A 20,910-nucleotide genomic window follows, 5' to 3' on the forward strand; every position below is an offset into this window, starting at 1 on the left:
TTATGAATAAACTTCACATAGTTTCAGTGGTTAAAGTTCAGTAGTTTCACTATGAATGCACAGTATCTGGAATTTTCTGGGAAGAAAAAATAAGTTCCACTGCAAATTTCACAACAGCTCGTCACACAAATCTTTTGAAAGTCACTTCTGTGTCATCAAATGTGAAGGTTCTGAAATGCAAGTTAAATTTAGTGTGCAAAAAGTCAATAATGAAGCCCAGCTCAGACAGAAATCAAGGAGCTTTAGCTAAATTTACTATAAAAATGTACAAATGCAGCCGCAACATTTTGGAAATGGCAACTGTGATTTCAGTGATGTGTTTGTTTTTGTCTGCGTGTTTAATGTCAGGTGTGTACTGTAATATACTCACTATCTACATGTACAAAAACAGTAAGCAGGAAATAATACTCACAAGCTTTTTATTGAAAATGCACATAGTAGATACGGGAGGCCTCTCATTCCACTGATACAGGCCTCGATGCTAATTTATTGCTTCATTTTCATGGCACAAAAATAGAAATACAAATTTCTGCCATGCAAACCTACTACTGACAAGCTTATACAAAACAGGACAAAGCAAGTGCTTCACGAATACAGAGAAACCGCTCTGTTAAGATGAATCGCAGGAAGAGAGACGACAAACGAAATGAGAGTACAAAATAATGGTCATAAAAAAGACAACACCACACGGTGAAAGATGGGCCAGAACGCATCAAATAACAACATGCTCTTGCAGCCTTCATCTGCAAGTAGTGCTTTAATTAACGAGAAAGACAAACGAAACAGACTGCATTCCCAGAATGCTGTGCAAATAATCTCCATCACCTCCTTCATCTGCCACGGACACACATCCATTCGGCAAGCACACAGAACATCCATCTGACCTCCGACGACTCCCAAAGCCGACGCTCTCCATCCCAGCGACCCCATCCGGTATATCACTCCTTCCTTATCTCTTGGATAAGACGTTATGCAGTTGTTTGGCGCTCTATCAGCTCAACTCAATGCCTGCAGCATCTTTTGGGTGGCCAGTTGAAGCGGATGCTGCAATGATATGAGCTGGCAGCTGAAAGTGACCACGACAGATCAGATGATATGCTGAGGAGTGGTGCCCGCAGTGCCAGGACAACCTCTGACCTCTCGCCACACTAACAACAAACCACATCCTATGCCCTAAAAACACGACACATGATAATGACGGCATGTACATCACACGTCGAGAGACACGACGACACTGCAACTTCCTAAATAGTTAACTACAGAGCCTTAAAGGGTTAGTTCACGCAAAATTTTGATTCTGTTATTAATTACTCACTCTCACATCGGTCCAATCCCCTAAGAGCTCACATTTATGAAACATTAATTAAGATATTTCCAAAGCTCCGAAAAAAACGTAACATTGTAATCATAGTAAGCTCCAAAAACATACACAAACCCTGATGGTGGAGACATAAAGTCATTTTTACGTGGTGCCCAAAAGTGTTCTTGGAGTTTTATATGATTACAGTTGAACCACTGAAGTCACAGGATAGTTCTGGGCTCCTTTTCTACACTGAACATTCTCTGGACCCTTGTTAATGGAGCATAAGAGAGCTCCAGGATTTCATCTAAAACATCTTCATTTGTGTTTCGAAGATGAACAAAGGTCTCGAGAAGATTGAAATGGCATGAGTATGTTAAATACCCTTGTTTTGGGTGAACTATTCCTTTAAGTCATCAAGTTTGAAGATGATTACAGCATTACTGGTCATGACTGGATACTTTCAGAGAGTCTGGAGGTGTGGAAAAACTGTTAACGTTACAAAAAACAAACAAATTCTATTTATTCGTATTACTAATAGAGTCAGAAATGATCTACTGCTGTGATCTAACATTGACAAACCTACATGTCAGTTTGGCATATATATATATATTCACTTTTCATGACGTCGTCCTTTTAGTAAAACGTACATAATAGATAGAACACAGTAATAGAGTCGACTTACAGCTACGTGTTATTTACATATGAATCAGGAAGTGTTTGTGACAGTCCAGCTGGAGTTGCTTTCGTCAGTCTGATCAGGTGATCCACGGGATTAAAAAAGCACCCCCCTGATGCAAGAGTCTTCTGAATTGTAAGCAAAAAGCGGAAGGGTGAAATCTGTGCTGATCAGTCTTCATCAAGAAAAACACGAAATATTTATGCTTACATACAGAGAGTATAGATCTGTACAAGTGTACATACACAAAACCCAAATCACACCCTCGGAGAACACAAAGCCCCCTCATTAATCGGGGAGAGGAGGAGTATGACGTGGGTGTTTGAAATATGTTGACCGTATATGTGGTCTGAGGAAGAGTTAGATGCCTGATGTCTACTGATCCCAGCACACCCCCCTGGTGGAATCTCAGTATGAGAAAGCTCACGCAATGAGGAAACAGGAACAAACAAAAGTCTGAATATCAAACTTAAATAAGGAGAAGAACTTTGTAAGGTTTTTCTTTTAGATGACTGGGGTTTTATTTTCTTCAGTGGCTGAGCGATGAAGGACGACAGTGGAAATTGATGGACCACTGTCGAGATGATGACATTGCTTGGGCATTAGAGATGGCTGATCTGATTGGCTCCTGGAGACAACTGGAAACTTTTTAGATGGACTTGGATGAATCCTGCTTGCTGATGAGGACCTCCAGAAGCCGGAGTTTGGCTTTAATGCGCTTGTACTCCTTGTATTCATCCATCATAGGCAAGCGGTCTTCTTTCTGAACATTCCTGTTGGGGGGAAACACACATTTTTAATTAAGAATGATGCAGAATATAATGCTTTGTCCAACATAAAATATTTGTATATGGAGATTGGTCCTGTTACTGACTAGTATTAAGTTTTGGTTGATCAAGCCACAAAAAAAAATTCATGTTTGAAGGAAAAGAAGGAAAAAGGAAGTAAAAGAATGTTGTGATATGTGGCCAAGTATACTTGGGGTTTGTGCTCTACATTTATCCCACCATCTACAATCTCTGCTGATGCCGGGACTGAAACATGTGACCTCCAGTCACAAGTCTAAAGCCCTGTTCACACCAGGACGCTTTTTGCTCGCGTCTTCCGTCGACGTTTAACGCCTTGTGACTAAATAAAGGCAGCCAATGTGATCATGCACACCAACTCGCAAAACGGCAGGGGTCTGTTCTTCGTAGCTCGCTTAAATGATCTAAGATAATTTGGCAGATCCTGGATTCTTTAATCTTGATAACTGATTTCTCGCTAATTTGGTTCTTCAAACAAGTTTGCGAATCAGATTAGAATGTTTGGATAAACTGATCTGAGATCACTGCGTGTGTTGTGAAGGACAGATCGATTGATCTTCGAAATCATGATCAGCAATGCAACGATTGGCTGACGGCACAGCAGCGTAATGACATCATCTGATTAATATTCAATTATCCATGTGAGCAAAATTATATCAAATTAGCAGCAGTAAATGGTTTATTAAATATGACAAGCAATCACCTTCCACGTTTGTTGTGAGCTGCAGGCTTTACACTTTCATGTGTCAAGAGTAGTCATGTATTACAATGCATATCAGTGTATTTAGTTCAACATTTAGAATAGATTTTTAGTAGCTGTTTTTTTTATCTGTGTAAAGGATAACTGGTTGTTTACAAAAGCATTTTGATATTGGTAAAGGCGTCTGCAACTTTTGTGATGCATCACATCTCTGGCCTATTAACTGTCAAAACATGTTTACGACTGCATAAATGTATTATTGCTTTTAAAAAAAAAGTCACATTGTGCATTTCTATTATCATACACAATTTGTACTAAAGCGATCTAAAAAGTTCATATCAATAAGTTGATTGGCAATAATAAGTTGCCAATAATAAGTATCAATAATAAGTTGGCAGTCTATGTGCTTTCATTTCGAGGGTGCAGATTGCATAAGTTTATTAATGTGTATAACTTTATTTATTTTATTAATAACTGTAACTTTATATAAATAGTTAAAAATATTGACCATTTTCCCAAGTGTATATAACTACTACTGTAAGAAAATATCAGAATTCGGTACATACTTTCTGTATTAACACTGCTTGAACTGACCCGATCTAACCCTGTTTATATGAATTGAACCTGCTCCCGATCAGGTTTGAGCTAGCACAACTGTTGCTATGACAACAACTCTTGGATCAGCTTTGAAGAACGAAACGATCCTGGATCGTGTCAAATCGTCAATATCCAAATCCAGCTAACTGAGTAATCCACGTACGAAGAACTGACCCCAGGTCTGAAAGCATCATTTTTAAAGAAACGCCTCATGCTTGTTTTTGTTTTTGTTTTTTGCTTTAACGCACTGCGTCAAAACCTTCTCCACTAATCAGATTGGCCCTTTTGTTACTGTCAATTTTGAGCGAACATTGAAGAAGATGCCTAGAGGCAATATGAACGTGGAGCTGCTTATTGCACTCTTATTTTTAACAACAAGCGTGTCAACTTTCTCTCTTCTTCTTCTGTTACAAGCAGGTGTCAGAAGCTTAGCGCCACCCTATGGAGAAAAAAATCGATTGGGCTAAAATGCGGAAAAACATCTCAAAATACAAAAAACGTAATGATAAACGTAAACGAAAAGTGTCCCGGTGTGTACGAGCCTTAACTCTCTAACCATTAGGCAACGGCTGCTCCCAAGAAAAATTGTTAGTTAATTTACTATTTACTGTTATTAATTACTCAGCCTAAAGTTGTTTCAACCCCCACTTGTTCATCTTTGGAACACAGATTAAGATATTTCAGATGAAAACCAAGAGCTCTCTACAGCAATAGTCAGGAGACGATCAAAGAAATTAATCAAAAACATCATCAAAATAATCCATGTGACTTCATCCAGAAACTTCCAAACATTCTTTAAACCAAACTTAAAATCTCAGACAGCAAAAATCTAGCTATTATTCTTCTACAACACATCCTGAAATGTTTAGGAATATGTTAAGAAGGCAGAAAAGACATGGTCTTTTGCAGCTGTTTGAATGTTTTCTCCCCATGAGGGCTTACACTAGTTACTTTCCAGTTAGTTTTCAACAGCTGGTCATGTCAAGTGGATTACTTTGGAAAACGTATTACAACTTGTTTTTTGGTGATTTATTCAAAACCAATTAAGCTTTTAATCAGCATCGTGTTAAAAAGCTGAACAGCTGTTCCTTACTGTAGCAATGTCATTTGTACAACAATGAACTGAACAGAGTCTGGGGTGGGTCAGTGTTTACAGAAGCAACTACAGCATTCGTCTGGTACAATGTCAGAGGCTTATCATGGCAGAGTCTGATTACCCTGACCTGTGCACCATCATCAAAAAAAACTGACAACAACCTGTTCAAACGACACTTAAGGACAAGCCTGTGTGTCTGCTTTTAGTTTTCAGTGCTGTGATTTGTTCTAGGGAAAAAATATATTAAAGCAAAAATGCCTTTAATCAGAAAATTTGGAAAATCTTTGTTTTAAATGATATAAAATGAAACAGCAGTTCTACATCTTACATAGTAGAGCAAGATGCCGGCAGCTAGCTCTCTGCAACTTTCACATGTGAGCCCACTGAAGCTAAGCAGGGCTGCGGCCGGTCAGCACCTGGATGGAAGACCACACGGGAGAGCTAGGTTGCGGGTTGAAGTGGTGTTAGCGAGTCCAGCAGGAGGCACTCAACCTGTGGTCTGAGTGGGTTCTAACTCCCCAGTATATTGATGGGGACTATGCTGCTTAGTAAGCACAGATGAGATGTTAAAAACTGAGGTCCTGACTCTCTGACTATTAAAAATCCAAGAATGTCCTTCGAAAAAGATTATCCTGGCCAAATTTGCCCACTGGCTTCTGTCTATCATAGCCTCCTAACAATCCCCATATGATAACTGGCCTCATCACTCCTCTCCACCAATCAGCTAGTGTGTGATGTGCGGTCTGGCGCAATATGGCTGTCGTTGCATCATCCAAGAGGATGCTGCACACTAGTGGTGGATGAGGAGATTCCCCCCCAAAAAAGTAAAGCCCTTTGGGTGTCCAGAAAAGTGCTCAACAAATGTAAGGAATTATTAGATGCAAGCAACACCACAGTCATGAATTTGATTTCAATGAAAATAGTTGTGGTACTGAATATTTTTGTGGAAATAGTAACACAATTATCTGTGGTTACACTCAGTAAACAGCAGTGAGTGAACAGATGACTTTCACAGCCAATCACAGTCCTTTCTGTTGAGCACGTAATCACAGTAGCAAATCAGCAATGTTTAAGAATGCGCTCCACAGCACTCAAATATTCGCAGAAAATGGACGTTTTTAAAATTTCAGTACCGATTGGTATCGAATTCCATGTAATGACATGTACATTAGGACCACTAAATAGGACCTCTGCCCCTAATAGGATTCCTACATTATAATCAGTAGTGCACACAACTTTTTTTTGGGTCCAGTTCTAAAGAGTACCTGGAGATGTCGGTTAGTTCTCACACAGTTTGTGGCAAAGCCATCCTATCATATTTATATATTAATCAGATGTGTTTAAGAATGTGCTCAACAGCACTCAAATGTTTGTGGGAAATGGACGCTTTTAAAATTTCAGTATTATGACTGCACTAAAGTGTCATTGATCTTAAGACACCCGTATGTTTGCCCCTTCTGTGCATTCATATGAAATCTGGCAAGCCTACCTGCCGTTCTGCTGGTAGAACTCATCTTCAAACTCTCTGATGGTCCTCCTCAGTTTCTTCTTCTCTGCTCTTGCCTTCCATAGCTGTTCCAGGAGCTCAGGCCTGTGGGATACAGGTAGTGTTAAGTTGCTGGATTTCCATATATGGAGCTGAAGCTTCCTTGAAACCACAGCAACAGGAAACTGTGTACTCAAAACACTCTTGAGCAGGAAACAACCTTTGAACATGACAAGCGCACTGCTCTGACGTTACCTTTGGTCAATAAAAAGTTAGTAACAAGGCGACATGGATCTCAGTGCCACTCAATCTAGTTTAGTAGATTAGAAGTTGGCTGTCTGGGCAGTTGTTTTCCTTTCATACAAGATTACGGCTTGATCCAGCTTGAGGCTTTCGGGCCACTGACTCCTGCAGATTTCCAGGCATCTGCCAAGATCTATTAATAGACCTCATATGACGAGAGTGTGAGCCGATTGCTGCACCTACCTGATAAACCACATGGCTACGTGCGTAAATGCGTGTACACATAAATCACCCTGCAGAAATTGATTCTGCCAATGTAGGTTTTATTTTAAACCCAAGACCCACTGGGTAATTCCAGACGGAGGCCTTCAAAGTTACTTCAGCTTGCCATTTATTACAGAATACATTTCTTGTAGCATTTAATAAGCAAGAAAGAAAGTAAACATCAGGATTTTCTTGTCTACACTCACATTGAGGAGGCGTTGGTACTGGACAGACGCAGATCGAGATTGAGCTTCCCGGAGCTGAGGATGTTCTCCTGAGTGGGATGCTGGGAGCTGGGTTGGGCTACTGGGTCCATGATGATATCAGAGCACTCGCTTTGCATCTCTACATTTTCCTGCTGCCCCCTGCCCTCATCCTCCTCCTCTTCTTCGATTTCACCACAGAAGTGGGCCGTTTCGCCCTCAATGATGGGCTGTAACATTTGATTGCGCCGTTTGCTTGAGGGAGAAGCCTGTGTGAGAGAGGAGAGCACACTTATTTTGGCTTTGTCTACACTGTAAAACCCAAATAGTTAAGGTAACTCAAACCGTTAGAGGAAACAAATTGCAAAAAACCATTTGAGTTAAAAAAATAAATCTAAATAAGTACTGTGAACTTACTCCATTTAAGTTGAAGTAATGAGGTATTTAATTAACTCATTACCTTCAACACCGAGTTCAAAATTCTTTTTAAATGAGTAGAATTCACTTTCAGTCAATTTTGAGTTAACTACACTCATTTCATTAGATGAAGTTGACTGTTGGATTTTACAGTGTAATGTATTGTACATAAAATCTAAAAGAACCCCCCAGCCAGATCCTATTTCAATTCTACAAAACAGTTTTAGCTTTCATTTCGCTATGCTATCAGATTTCAGGCACTTTCAATATCACTCATAGAATATGCATCGATATGCTCCCGACCAGGTTTCAGATTGCAAACACCAATTATATATTATTTATAACAGCAAAGACCCAAAAGGCTTACTATAATGGGGGTGATGCTGACACGGGTGAGCATCTGCTTGACCAAGCGGTATCTGTCATACAAGGGCTTCACAATCAAGCGCTCCTCTCGAGTCACCTGCAAACAAACTTCTGTCAGAGCATTGCATGCATGGGAAAGATTTAAGCCCAATCCCAGTTCTACAACTTAGCCCTTCCCCTTGCCCCTAGTTTTGCACGTTCACTGGAATGGGTATCTCAATTCTCTTTAGCTTGAAGGCAAAGGGCTAAGGGCAAGGGCAAGATAGCCCTTGAAAGTATCACACTTGAAACCAAGGGGTATGGGTACAAAAACTTCCCAGAACACACCTCTAATAAGGTCAGCATGGCTTCACACGGACGTAAGGAGAGGCACAGATTACTATTTATTGTCATTATTCACGAATCTTACAACAAAAAAGCATATGCTTTAATATATTCATAACAGCATTTGCGTTTCACCGTCATGCTTTGAAAACCCCCCCATCTATAATGCCTAATAATAACTCCTGTATAGTAGTCTCACAACACTGTCACTTGATGACTCTTAAATACCGTGTCAGATAAGTCTAGAGGCTGGGAATGACCTTTTTACAGTGTCTGGAATAATGTTAATGGTGTTTCCTTTATTTACATAAATGAATATGGCCGCGGTGTAAATGCACAGCACTGTTATGATCTTAATTTCACATCATCTTATTATAATAACAGGATATCATTGCCTTCAGTGATTTCCTAAAGAGAAATAGCAAAATATCACGCAACTGAAATAACTACAACAGTCACCATCATAGTCAATCTCATATGAAGCAAGAGATTGCGATGACGTGTGATGACGTGTCCGGGTGTTGTAGTGGTGCCCCAGTCTTAGAGGTAAATTTTGAAGCCCTTTCCCTTCACACTTTGTTTCAAGGGCCAAAGGGAAGGGGTAGGGGTACAAAAATAAAATTGGGATTGGGCCTTAATGTGCATATGTGTGCGTGTGTGTGACTCCTACCGGGCGGCCATGCAGTCCTTCATAGTACAGAAGGTTCTTCTGCAGTACTGTTTTCTCACTGGCAAGCTGCTCTTTGGTCATTTTCTGTAAAGAGCAACATGGAAGTAAATTTAGAGTAGTCAAAAGACTATTTGGTAAAAAGATTTCAGATTTTACAACATTAGATAACATATGTCAAACTTTTTGTAAAACAATCAACTTTTAAGACTTTACAATTTAATAATCAAAGCTGTTAATTAGAGATGAAACTGGAACGCACTCTGACATCTTCTGGCCAGCCATCCTCATCTCTTTTGGATTGGATACACTGCTGAATGAGCTCCAGCGTCTCCTCTCGAGTGGGCCGGTGACCCCGTGCCTCAATCTCCACAGTGTCCTCATAAGCGGACTGATCCAAAGTGGATCCAAAGCTCTTGGGTAAAGTGTTACTGCGTGGACGTGTCTGTGGAGTCAGCTCACTTTCAGCCTTGTGTTTGGCATCTGGACGAAAGAGACACAAAGAGAAAGAAACAATTTTAGAAACCAGAAGGTGGCAGGTCGCTGGGAACTTCAGGGTAAAGATGGCCACACCAACCGTGTATCGCCAATATCTGAGAAAAGTATTTAACTGACGACCTCATAAAGTAAAATATCAGAGGCAATATTTTAGTATCCTCAAAAGGGAAGCCCAAGGAGCTCAGCTGAAAACAGCATGTAAGCCCTTGAATCCCCATAAACATACACTTTAGGTGATTAAAGAAGCTGAGACACGTGGCTGAGAGTGTCCCGTAGGGGGAATGCATCTGCTCGACCGCGGTCAGAGAGACAGTCAGAGAGAGAGGAGTGTTGAAGTCTACTTACTGCTGCTTAAATGTACTTACAGAAGTGGGGTGACTGTCTAGAGGCAAGGGGGCGTGACAGTGTAATATGGGGTGTGTTCGGGACGGAGGAAGAGGACGAATGGCATCTGTAAGACTGAAGCACGGCCTGGTGCCTCAGGGAACCTTTGGGTAAGAGGTGATGTCGTCCTGCCGATGCGGGCCATCCGAGGGGATTTAGTTAAAGAGAAAGAGAGACTTTATACGACAGTGCACCTCCGATGGGGGTCATTAAATGGAAATGGATGATGGGAAGTGTAGGGGGGGCCAAACACAGTGAGTGGAGGGGTCTCCGGTAGAGTATGAGGGTGGTCCCATGAGAGAGAACCCCAGAGCCTCTACAGACATGCAGTGTAAGGTGCACTTTTCCAATCTGTCCTGCAGCGGACAGGGGTGCAGGCCAGAGTAGGACTGCCCAATAACTGTGACACTGACAATCAGAACCTCTACACCCAAAACGCTCCCCCTGCTCACACTAACACTCTTACCTTTGAGCTGCTTGCGGATTTTGGTGAGGTCAGTCATCCATTTCAACACTTTCGGGTCAGCTGCCTTGTCAGCGTGAGATGGCTGCAAATGACAAAAAGACAGTTCATTAAAATGAATTCATGATTCACGTTTGACAATTTGCAAGAGCAAAACTTCCTGCTACAATTTAAGGGTTTCCTTTAATAAAGGGTTAAAATCCTAGGATTGTCATTTTCTTTCCCTATCATACATACATCTACGTAGGAATGGTGTCTAAAGTTAGAAAAACTTAGGGTGGTCCATGATTTCTTCCTTTAGGAAATGATTGGAATCGTTAGAAGTACAGCATTGCTAACAAAATGGAGTGCGAAATCCTAGTTTGCACTCAAGTGTGGGAAACAACTGTCTACTAAATTCACCGTCAAAATGTTTTTAGATGCCCAATGATGACAACAACGAGGAGCCAAATCTTATAGATGTAAATGTATTATCAAACGTTCAGTAAAACAATCAACTTTTGAGACTTTACAAGTTATTAATACAAGCTGCTAATTAAAGATGAAGCTGGAACGTTAGAGAGGCGCATGATTTCATCCTTTGGGAACCGATTAGATCGTTAGAAGTGTGGCGTTGCTAATAATATGGACTGCGAAATGCCAGTTTACACTCAAGTGTAAGAAATAACTGTCAACTGAAATCACTGTCAGAATGTTTTCAGGTGCCTGATGACGAGAACGAGGATCTACATCTTATAGATTGTTTTAATTTATAACATTTATTCAAACAGCAGTCTCCCTCAAAGGCAGGGCAAAAGCAAGTCATACACTGATAGCCCTGTCCTAAAGGCATTTCATGTGACCAGAAGTAAAGAAAAGAAGTTTCAAGGTGGGTAGGTGGGTTATGGGATTTGATCGTTTGGTATAACATTGTTAATAACAAGCACTACTATATACATCTAAGAAAAAGAAGAGTAATATTTGATTTCATGCCGACTTTAAGGATGTTGCAAGTGTACTGGACGTATTTGCCAGATCTTTTCTAACCTTGTAGTTTCTCTCTTTTTCAAACTGTTCGTCAAACTGCTTGATTTTCTTCTTGAGGTTCTGGAGTTTCTTGGTGAGCTGTTGAGAGACATTGTCTCCTTTCACACTGTCTTTGGAAGAGAGGGAAGCACGGCGAGGCCTGTGGGACATGACACAAGCATGAATAGACTGTCAGTGTATCTGAGTAAACTTTTGTAGTTTCTCTGCTCACCTCCCACATGACAGAGTTTTGGTGGAGGATGAAGCATCATGGTCTTGCTGCAAGAACCGCTGGCTGTGGCCAAAATCCAGAAACCGTCGAGCCAGTAGTGGATGAGCATCCTCTTCTAGAGGTAAGGGCATCATGCGGCCTGCCAGCGGGGACAGTTGGGCCTCCCCTGACTCGGTCTCCTCTTGCCATGACATGAACACTGGCATGGGATCTGCCAAAGACATAGACACACATACCATTATACAAGCAACACCATCCCAACAACTTAGTAGTTGAATTCGCAATAACACTGAATAAGAAGTTGACAACAGTGAAAAGTTGCCTTTTGTTTTTAATCCAAAGCCTAAATAGGTGAACAATGTTTAGAGCTGCTCTGACATAGAGCGAGCAGCACAACACATCAAATCTAAAATTCACATCATCACAAGACTTATGCTGAGTTCAGACTGCACGATTTTAGTCATGTCACAGATGTTTTCACACTGCATGACTATCTGGTGTAGCATTTTTGTTGCTGCTGTGTTTACACTGCAAGATGGATCGGTGATGGCGTTTCACACTGTATGACTTTACAGTAGATAGAATCGCCGACAACTTTGTCTTTGTTCCAAAACTGTCTCCCACAACCAGGGCTTAATTTGTGCCGGAACACACTGGATCCAGATCCGGCACCTCTGAAATCTGATCTGGCACCTAATTTTACTGATCCCCCTCTTCAACCGCCCTCCTCCCCTGTCCGCTGTTCACTTTTACTTTTGTCCGCGACAACCTTCCGCTCTTTACATTCGTCCTTTGTCTACGACACCTCTCCACCATCCAACACCCCCCAATACCACTTATTCCCAACACCCTGGATGCTGCTCTCTAATTGAATGTAGGAGATCACCAATGTTATTTTCAGTCAAAACTTATTTGACAAGACATGATTTGAATTAAAAATGTCAGCAAGTCAAAATCCAGGCGAAAATCATGTAGTCTGAACTCGGCATTAGGAGAAATGGACAAATTATTTGGCAGTTGTCTATTCTGGGTAATAGTGCACAGTATAATGTCATCCACTCAGGCAAACATTCATACACATACATTTTCGAGCCAAAATATTTATGGTACTTCATTGCTGCTTCATCAGCAGAGACAGCAGTTATTGTTAATAGTGCTTGATACAAGGAAACATGCTAAGAGCAGAAGTCACGTTGACCCAACAGGGCAGAGAATGTACTGGACTAGGGCCTGCTATGGAAACCTAGCTGATCAAATTTGCACTGCCTGGATGTCTGACATGGTAGTTGATTAAGAGAAAGCTGATGCATTTGCTGATGGCAGATGGTAAATAGTGGGAGTCAGCTGGACTAACTGGGTGCATGTGAAGAGCCGAAGGGTTAGTCAGAGTCTCAGGGGGGCGAACTTAAACTGAAGGCGTTCTCACACTAGAGCCGTTACCACAGACCAAGCTCAGATTGACGTCAGAAAGTGTGACTGTGGTTGTCATGAAGCTAGAGTTTGTTAGAAAAATGGAATCTGGAATACTGTGAATTCATGTGGATGGTACAGGGCCATGGATGTTAGCAATTGTTTTATAATGAGCGTGAGCTGTGGTTTTATCATCTGCCTTATTAAATGCTTGAGCGCTTTAAAGTCAGATGGATTCTGACTGGCTGCCAATGTTACTTTATTTCAAGTCCACCATGGAACCTAAACCTACAGAAAGGTTCACAGATTAGAACTGGAAACACATTCAAAAGATTCTACATATCCTTGCATATTTCTTAAATCAAGTTAAAGGAATATTTCACCCAATTTTTTTGATTTGCTTGCTCATCACCTACAGCTTCCTTTTCCTCTTTTGTAGAACAACAAAGACGATCTGAAACCATTGTTAGTACCCATATAATACCACAAGCATATCACCCTGGAGCCCAAGACTGGTTACTCACTGAAGCTAAGCAGGGTTGAGCCTGGCCAGTACCTGGATGGGATACCACGTAAACCAGGTTGCTGTTGAAAGTGGTGTTAGAGGTCAGCAGGGGGTGCTCAACCTGCGGTCTGTGTGTGTCCTAATGCCCTAGTAAAGTGAAGGGAACACTATACTGTCAGTGAGCACCATCTTTTGGGTGAGACATTAAACCGAGGTCCTGACTCTCTGTGGGCATTCAAAATCTCATGTCCCTTTTCGTAAAGAGTAGGGGTGTAACCCCGGTGTCCTGGCCAAATACCCTCCATCGGCCCTTAACCATCATGGCCTCTCATTCATCCCCGTCCACCAAACTGGCTCTATCACTGTCTGTCAACTATATCTACAGCTGATGTGCGGTGGGCGCACTGGCACCGTTGTCCTGTGGCTGCAGCTGCATTATCCAGGTGGATGCTGCACACTGGTGGTGGTGTGGAGAGACCCCCCTTATAAATTGAGATTTAAGAAAATAGGTTTACAAATCATAAGTAATACCTGTGGCTCTTGACGATGCACTGAGGTGTTAAAAAAAAATCAAACAATAGCTCTGTGCAACAAACTGCACATTTTGTTTTACTAATAAAGTTAATAATGTTAAGTTTGTTGCTCAGGACCACTAGGAGCCACAGGAATTAATTACGTTTTGCTTACATATGTTTTTTTTATTTTGAAATGAGGGCACCCACTTAGTTTCATTATATGTATACTAGAGGACAATGGTTTTAGCTAAAAATCTGCATCACTGTAGGTTAAAGTCACTGCCATCTTGGATGGCCTGAGGGTAATTTAACATCAAATTTATTTTTCCATTTAATGGGCACCTATTTTACAAAATGTAAAATAAGCCTTTGGTGTCTCAAGAATGTGTCTTTAAAGATTCAGCTCAAAATACCCATCAGATTATTTATTAAAGCCTCCAGAATTTGCCCATTTTGGTATTCGAGTACAAAGTAGTTGTTTTTGTGGTCTGTGGCTTTAAATGAAAATGGGCTGCTTCTCCCTGCCCACCGTTCCCATGTGCATGTCTGCGTGTCATTGTGCGTTACGTCAGACAAACAGCACAATGACAGAGACAGACTCAGATGAAGCTGAAAGAAGGTCACGAGTCAAAAATAACAAGTAAGTTTATTTGATGTATTTGCGGTGAAGTCTATTCAAGCCTTTCTGATACAGTGAGTCATACACATGCAGTTTGCAGTACACACACATACACACACAAACACACATTAGCGTTAACTGACACCATGTGGTCGTGGTTATTATATCGATTAAGAAATACATAGCAATTTTACTGTCTTTATCACGAACATGCTCTGTTTTAAAACGTTTTTAAACTTGTAAAAATCACAGAGTTGGAACAGATATTGTAATCCCAGGTTATTTGCAAAAAAAGATTCTGTGGAAGTATATACATGTTATTATGAAGACATGGCATCTGTCAATCAATTTGGTGGGCGGGGAAAACCGTTACATTGTGGTGGGCCTCAAAATGACTGGGATTTGGATCCTATTTTAACCTCAGGAAAATTCTAAAAAGAGGCTTGTTAGGTTTCTATCACTCCAGCATGACAGTGGACACACTACACATACAGAAAATTCTGTCCAAACAGCTTACAAAATATAGATTTACATCATAGGTGCCCTTTAAGTTATTTTGCTGTTAGTGACCAGTTTAATAGTAGTATTTTTACTTTGGTTCAACACATAATAACATATTTAAATCCATTTTCCAGAACTCCTCTAAAATTATATTGAAAACACAGAATCCCTCTGGGCCTTCATAATGCTGCTTCAATTTTAAGAGACATGTTTTATCCATGTGTTGTTCTATGTGCACACGCAGCTCACAAAACATTTTTTAAAGCCATTCACGGTGGAACTCTGTGGTTGATGTTGAAAGTGTAAGGTCAAAGTAAGACAGTGAAACGAAAGCTGAGTGACATAAAGGAGAGGGGGTGAAGTCAAATTTGGCTTTAAAATAAGTGAGAAAACAACTTGAGAGGTTCAGCAGATGTTGGACGAGCAGGAGTGGTCTGTGGAGATGCTACTTACCGTTCCCTTCTCTCTGCAGGTGCATACAAGTGAAGTCAATGGGTGGGAAATTGATGGGGCATGATGCTGACCAGGCATGGGCGGAGAGAGAGAGAGACATAGCACAGAAGAGTGCAATGAGCTACGAGCCACACACACTCACAGACACACACAATGCTGTGGACCTATGACTGGAATTAAATGAGTCATAACTAGAATTCACTTATACCACATGAGCCACATTTATTTCACATACATCTCCAAATACATGAGAAAGCCAAACCATATGCATTGATGGTTTCTGAATAATAAAAGCTTACTTTCCCTATTTGCAACTCAGTGATCTATTAAATTCTTCTCAGAATGCCAACACTCAGCCAGAACAAACATACAGACACATCCTGGTCAAATTTCAAAGGAGATTACAGCACAACTCGCTCCAAATGGGACACAAAGGACTGACTTTAAACAAATGCCTTAACATCAACCACAGATCGGACAGACTTGAGCAGGTTATTGTTTTAATTCATAGCTTTTTAACAATGAAGAAACAAGCAGTTGAATGCTTTCACGGTGTAAACAGTGTGCAAAATTTCTTTATAGGAAACCTAAGAAGTAAATGTTTGACTTGTAGTATTTTATAAAGACAGGAGTGAAAGAATTACCTTCTTGTTCGCCTTCCAAGAACATGCTTCTGGTCGAAGACTGAAAACCGCTGGCTGGCTCTGTGGACTCAGAATTAGCATTCAGGTCACAGTCATCGGGCTCCTGTGAGTCATTGAAAAAGTTTGATTAGATGCTTCAATCTTGCAGTGTTTGGAAAACAGACAGAATCCTGGTGGTATTGAAATCTACTCACGCAGGTGGTAACATCAGTCTGGTCCATCTGCTCATAGTCTGAGTGCTTCTCCAGTCTGAAAAGTGGAAACAAATGACTGTAAACTCCACAGTGTGATCTGTTCCCTTCATGCCTGTCAATTATAGCGCTATTCCATAGGAGCTCTTTAAATGTCTTGCTTGGGAAAAAACTGTCATATTAAGTCTATTAATAAGGCTGTTAAAGAAGTAGAGAACTTAAAGTGTATCTAAACTTCACCAGTCACACCCACTACAGACTGCAATCTAGGACACTCAGTTACCAGATCTAACAGGCTTACAAATGTTTTTACAAGAACACTATTTGAACTTTGCAAGCTATTTAAAGCTAGTAATTTATATTATTATTTTCAATTAAAAGAGTAGAACAATTTTGTATGTTTCCTTGTAAAATGTTATTCCTGGAAGCTTAAAAAATAAAGCTACTTCGTTAGAAAAGTATTTTTTTCACTAATAGGCTGCAAGGCATATAAAGTCCAGAAATAAACCCCACGTCACTACAGGAACAAAGAGGACTCAAGCAAAGTCCTTGTACATCCTCAAAGTGTGGTTGTGCATGCTTGCGTTCTAGGGGGCACAACATAAATGCCACTGGCAATAAATGTAATAGACTGAGTAGTTATTTCTACTAAAAATTTACTTTAAAGTTAATAAAAAGATATCATTAGAGTCTGAAATGGGATAATCCGCCTTCACGCAAAACCCCCCAAACGATTCTCATGGAAATGACTTGATCTCTCAACCTGATTTACCAAAAATGGTATATTTAACATTTGTAATCTAACCTTTCTGCGCCAAGACTCTCAGTTTCTATGAGAGTCTCTGTGTCAAGGTCCATCCCAGAACTTTCTTCCATGATAGGGCTGCTAAGCTGAGAACCTTGAGATTCCTGTGTGCAAAAGAAGGGCAATTACCACCGACAGCAAAAACAGGTTTACAAGTGCAAATGAGACACTGCACAATGCCAAATGTTCTCGAAGCCATCTGAACGCTCATATCTACGCCTAGTATGCGTGTTTAATGATGATTGTCTTTCAAGGTCAGCAGACGATAAGAATGAGGAATAGGGTGCCTCTTGGGGGGAGTTGTTTGCGCTGAGCAGGTGGTGCTGTCATTCTTCAGGATTTGCTATTAAAAGAAGGTGACCCAGTTCATATGTTCCTAACCTGTGGCCAGGCCACAAGAATTTGAGGTACGTGTGGAGGGAAAAAGAAGCCTCCCAAAGAGACTGTTAATCAAAGTAGTCATGATGCAAGCACCCCGGACACACTTCTCACTTTATTATACCTCACGGTTCACTGCAAAAGAGAGTCAAAGCTTCATCATCAGCTTTGGTGATGCTCGTCTGAACCAGCCTCATCGTGTTACTTAATTAGTTACTTGAAAAAAGTCCTTTATCTAAAATGTTTCATTTGCTCTGGCACGCTGTTAAACTGGAAGATTGCTTGTGCCTGCTGAGAACAGTTGATGGTCTGTTTATCTGACAGGAAGGCCCTTGTTTCATGCTCTCCTGAGGAGGAGCTGCTCTGCTGTGTATTAATGACCTTGCTGATAGGAGAGAGACTAAACGTCTTCAAGGCCAGTTCTAGACTACAGAAATTGTGTAATGCATACGTCTGCCTATTGTCCACAACATTCAAAAGCCGGCAAACTCTTGTTTTGTTTTCATTTAGTTTTCTGTAAATAAAAATTGCAATAATTATATAATTCATAATTTAAAAACTGATATTTAATTCCAAACTATTTACTTACAACATAAACAGATTTCTACAAATACTTCCACATTTTATTATAATATATATAGTATAATTATACATAGTATATTATATATTATATATATAGCTAATATTTACTAACTTTGCACAACTAGCAAAATATGTATTTGTTATAAAATTCAGATGCTTTAACAAATCATCTTAAAAGATTTCTGAGGCCAACAGTGAGCAAAGACCCCCAGGTTGAAAGCCAATTGTCTACTGGTTGTTCTTCTGGGTTTTTCTTAGGAATGTCCAATTAATCCAGATAAGCTTAACCCTCAAACTGCTTACTTCGCTATTCTCTGACGGCAGGCCCTCCTCTGTAACCTCTGGGAGAGTCTCAGTCTCTGCCTCAGATTCGGACTGCACATCTTCATGGTCCTCAGGCCCTGGTGTTTTCAGAGTAGGGCTATTTCTGTAAAGGAAAACAAACATTGACTTCTATCCATAGATTTAAGAAGAAAAAAACCTCCTAAGCCAAACAAATAAATACCTGAAAAAGTAAAGTGTGTGTGTTGTAAAACTCACCCATGAATGGGTTTGGAGTCCAACACCTGACTCTCATAGCTGCCGAGCTCCTTGTCAATGGACGTTTGTAAGTCCAGCAAGTGCTGTTCCACCGCAGCACGGATGGTCCTCTGGATTATACTGCAAATAAACAAATTCAATATGTCTATAAAAATGTGCCTTACAATTGAGGCCAGGACACAGAGTACCCATATTAATCATTGTTCAGCCTATTTAACAAGGTCAGCCAAGGGGATCTCATTGCAAGCTCAACATTATAACAAATAACCCTCCATTCCAAGTACCACAGATTCCTGTGTCTGAAAATAGACATGTTTTGAGCTTACTAGATCTTTGTTATTATAACAGCCAAGTCTCTGGTCACAGTTTCCGAGTTTCAGTGGCTATGCTAAAGTCACATGTTTTGTGTAAAACCATGGACAAGCATGCCATACTAAACCCTCCACGTGCCCAACCAAGCCAAAAGCCTTGCTAGGTCACACCGCCTCTGCACATGCCAAACTTCCACACAATAAATCATCAGAAGATGAGCTTGTTTGTGCTCTGTGCCCAAGCATTGCAGTGGTCTCTGTTAGAGCTCCTCGCTAATGCTGTACAATTTCAGGGCCAGATGCACCAGCTTCGCCTCAAGCTGTTTGGTTACAGATACTTTAATGCATTATCTGCTCTAAGGCCATTTGGAAATGGGATCATTAACTTTCTGCTGCCACAATGTGCTGCTGGTAGTGAAGGCTTCACTTAAACAGCAAGTCACTAGTAAGAAACTAAGGTTATTGAATGCAATTCTTTAACTGCTAATGAAACGATAGAAATTCTTGTTTCATTATGAACACTATTAGTGGAATGTAAACAATTGATAACTTGGCAGAATTCCTCTTTCAGTTCTGTTTTTTCCTGAATGCCTTAGTCACAAAGACATCCACTCTGTCTGCAAGAGACGGCATCCCCTTAAGTTGTCCGCTTTTAAGACCATAATCACATTTGTTCAGCTTTATTTTTCCTGCTGTCCACCTAAAGGTCTGTTTATTGCATACTGTGGCCTGTGAGTCAACAAATCTGATTTAGTCCAGAGGATAATTGCATATAGTTCAAATTAATGTCATCTAAATTAACTTTAAATAGACTATGAGAATAGACCTATCAGCCAGAGAAAGGCTTTGTATGTTGTTCATCTCATGTTTTTAAAACACCCCCCCTCAAAAAAAAAAAAAAAAAAAGCAAACAATACCACTCTAGGTGAGACTTAATAATAAAGCTTATAGGTATGCTAGTAGAAGACACTTACTCGGCAGATCCTGGAAGAATGCTGATGGAAGCAATGTGAGAACTGGAAAGAGAGGAAAAGGAAGGACACGTTAGAAACATATAAACTTCTTATTCACCATGCTTCTGTTTACAATAATAACTTTAGCAGTACCATCACGGAAAAGAAGCATTACTTAGTGTACATTATACAAGTCACGTACGCGGTGGAAATACATGGTTTTTTGTTTCCTGTAAAGGTCACAGGAAACATCAGGAGGGTGAAGAAGTGGGCATCTGAGTGGAATTGGGGGCAGTCCCGTAAACAAATTCAGACACGCTAAAAACTCTTGCTTACATAACACTAGTTGCCAACTGGTTGTTAGCACCAGTGTCAGGTTCTGGAGTATGAACAAATAAGGACTTGATGGATACAACAGGTGCTCTGCCATACATTCAGCACACAAACATGTGCCATGCCAATAAACATACAGAAACAAGATGAGTGTGAGGTTCAGATGAGCTTTAAATGACATCCGAGTCATTTGACGGCAACTGTGTGGTCTGTGGTGTAAAGTCTTGACCCCTTAAGCTCTTTAGACTGCTAGAAAGGCTTGTGCTCAACCAGTCCTCCCATGTAAAAAGGAATATCCAGACAACACCTAATACCTTCTGCTAATGCCCCATTCACACTATCAGCGACTTTGTAGCTGCCTACAGCACGGAGAATACAACCGACCTCTGAGTGAGCTAAGATCACATGAGCTCTACTGGTGCTCCTATAGGCTGTCGCTC

General features: G+C 40.6%; 2 protein-coding genes across 9 annotated transcripts in view; one reads left to right on the forward strand and one right to left on the reverse strand.

Moving 5' to 3' along the window:
* The window catches only part of klhl3 (kelch-like family member 3), a 98,975-nt gene that overhangs the window by 32,470 nt on the left and 45,595 nt on the right, over positions 1 to 20,910 (forward strand). The gene's annotated exons all lie outside the window — the stretch shown is intronic.
* fam13b (family with sequence similarity 13 member B) overlaps positions 403 to 20,910 on the reverse strand; it is a 74,827-nt gene continuing 54,319 nt past the window's right edge. For 2 of the 8 annotated variants that reach the window (NM_001328042.1, XM_087280759.1), the window contains 17 exons: positions 20,159 to 20,200; positions 18,874 to 18,993; positions 18,637 to 18,760; positions 17,374 to 17,477; positions 16,572 to 16,626; positions 16,378 to 16,480; positions 15,734 to 15,799; positions 11,731 to 11,941; positions 11,520 to 11,658; positions 10,497 to 10,578; positions 10,012 to 10,158; positions 9,411 to 9,631; positions 9,152 to 9,235; positions 8,159 to 8,254; positions 7,378 to 7,643; positions 6,668 to 6,769; positions 403 to 2,752 (listed from right to left, as the gene is read on the reverse strand). In NM_001328042.1, coding sequence (NP_001314971.1) covers positions 2,629 to 2,752; positions 6,668 to 6,769; positions 7,378 to 7,643; positions 8,159 to 8,254; positions 9,152 to 9,235; positions 9,411 to 9,631; positions 10,012 to 10,158; positions 10,497 to 10,578; positions 11,520 to 11,658; positions 11,731 to 11,941; positions 15,734 to 15,799; positions 16,378 to 16,480; positions 16,572 to 16,626; positions 17,374 to 17,477; positions 18,637 to 18,760; positions 18,874 to 18,993; positions 20,159 to 20,200 — 2,086 coding nt within the window. In that variant the 3' untranslated portion in view covers positions 403 to 2,628. The remainder of the gene's footprint in view (positions 2,753 to 6,667; positions 6,770 to 7,377; positions 7,644 to 8,158; positions 8,255 to 9,151; positions 9,236 to 9,410; positions 9,632 to 10,011; positions 10,159 to 10,496; positions 10,579 to 11,519; positions 11,659 to 11,730; positions 11,942 to 15,733; positions 15,800 to 16,377; positions 16,481 to 16,571; positions 16,627 to 17,373; positions 17,478 to 18,636; positions 18,761 to 18,873; positions 18,994 to 20,158; positions 20,201 to 20,910) is intronic. The other 6 variants (XM_087280756.1, XM_087280760.1, XM_087280757.1 and 3 more) reach the window with 3 other exon arrangements.

This window comes from Danio rerio, chromosome 14, assembly GCF_052040795.2.
Source record: "Danio rerio strain M-AB ecotype USA chromosome 14, GRCz13ab, whole genome shotgun sequence".
In the NCBI taxonomy this organism is placed as follows: domain Eukaryota; kingdom Metazoa; phylum Chordata; class Actinopteri; order Cypriniformes; family Danionidae; genus Danio; species Danio rerio.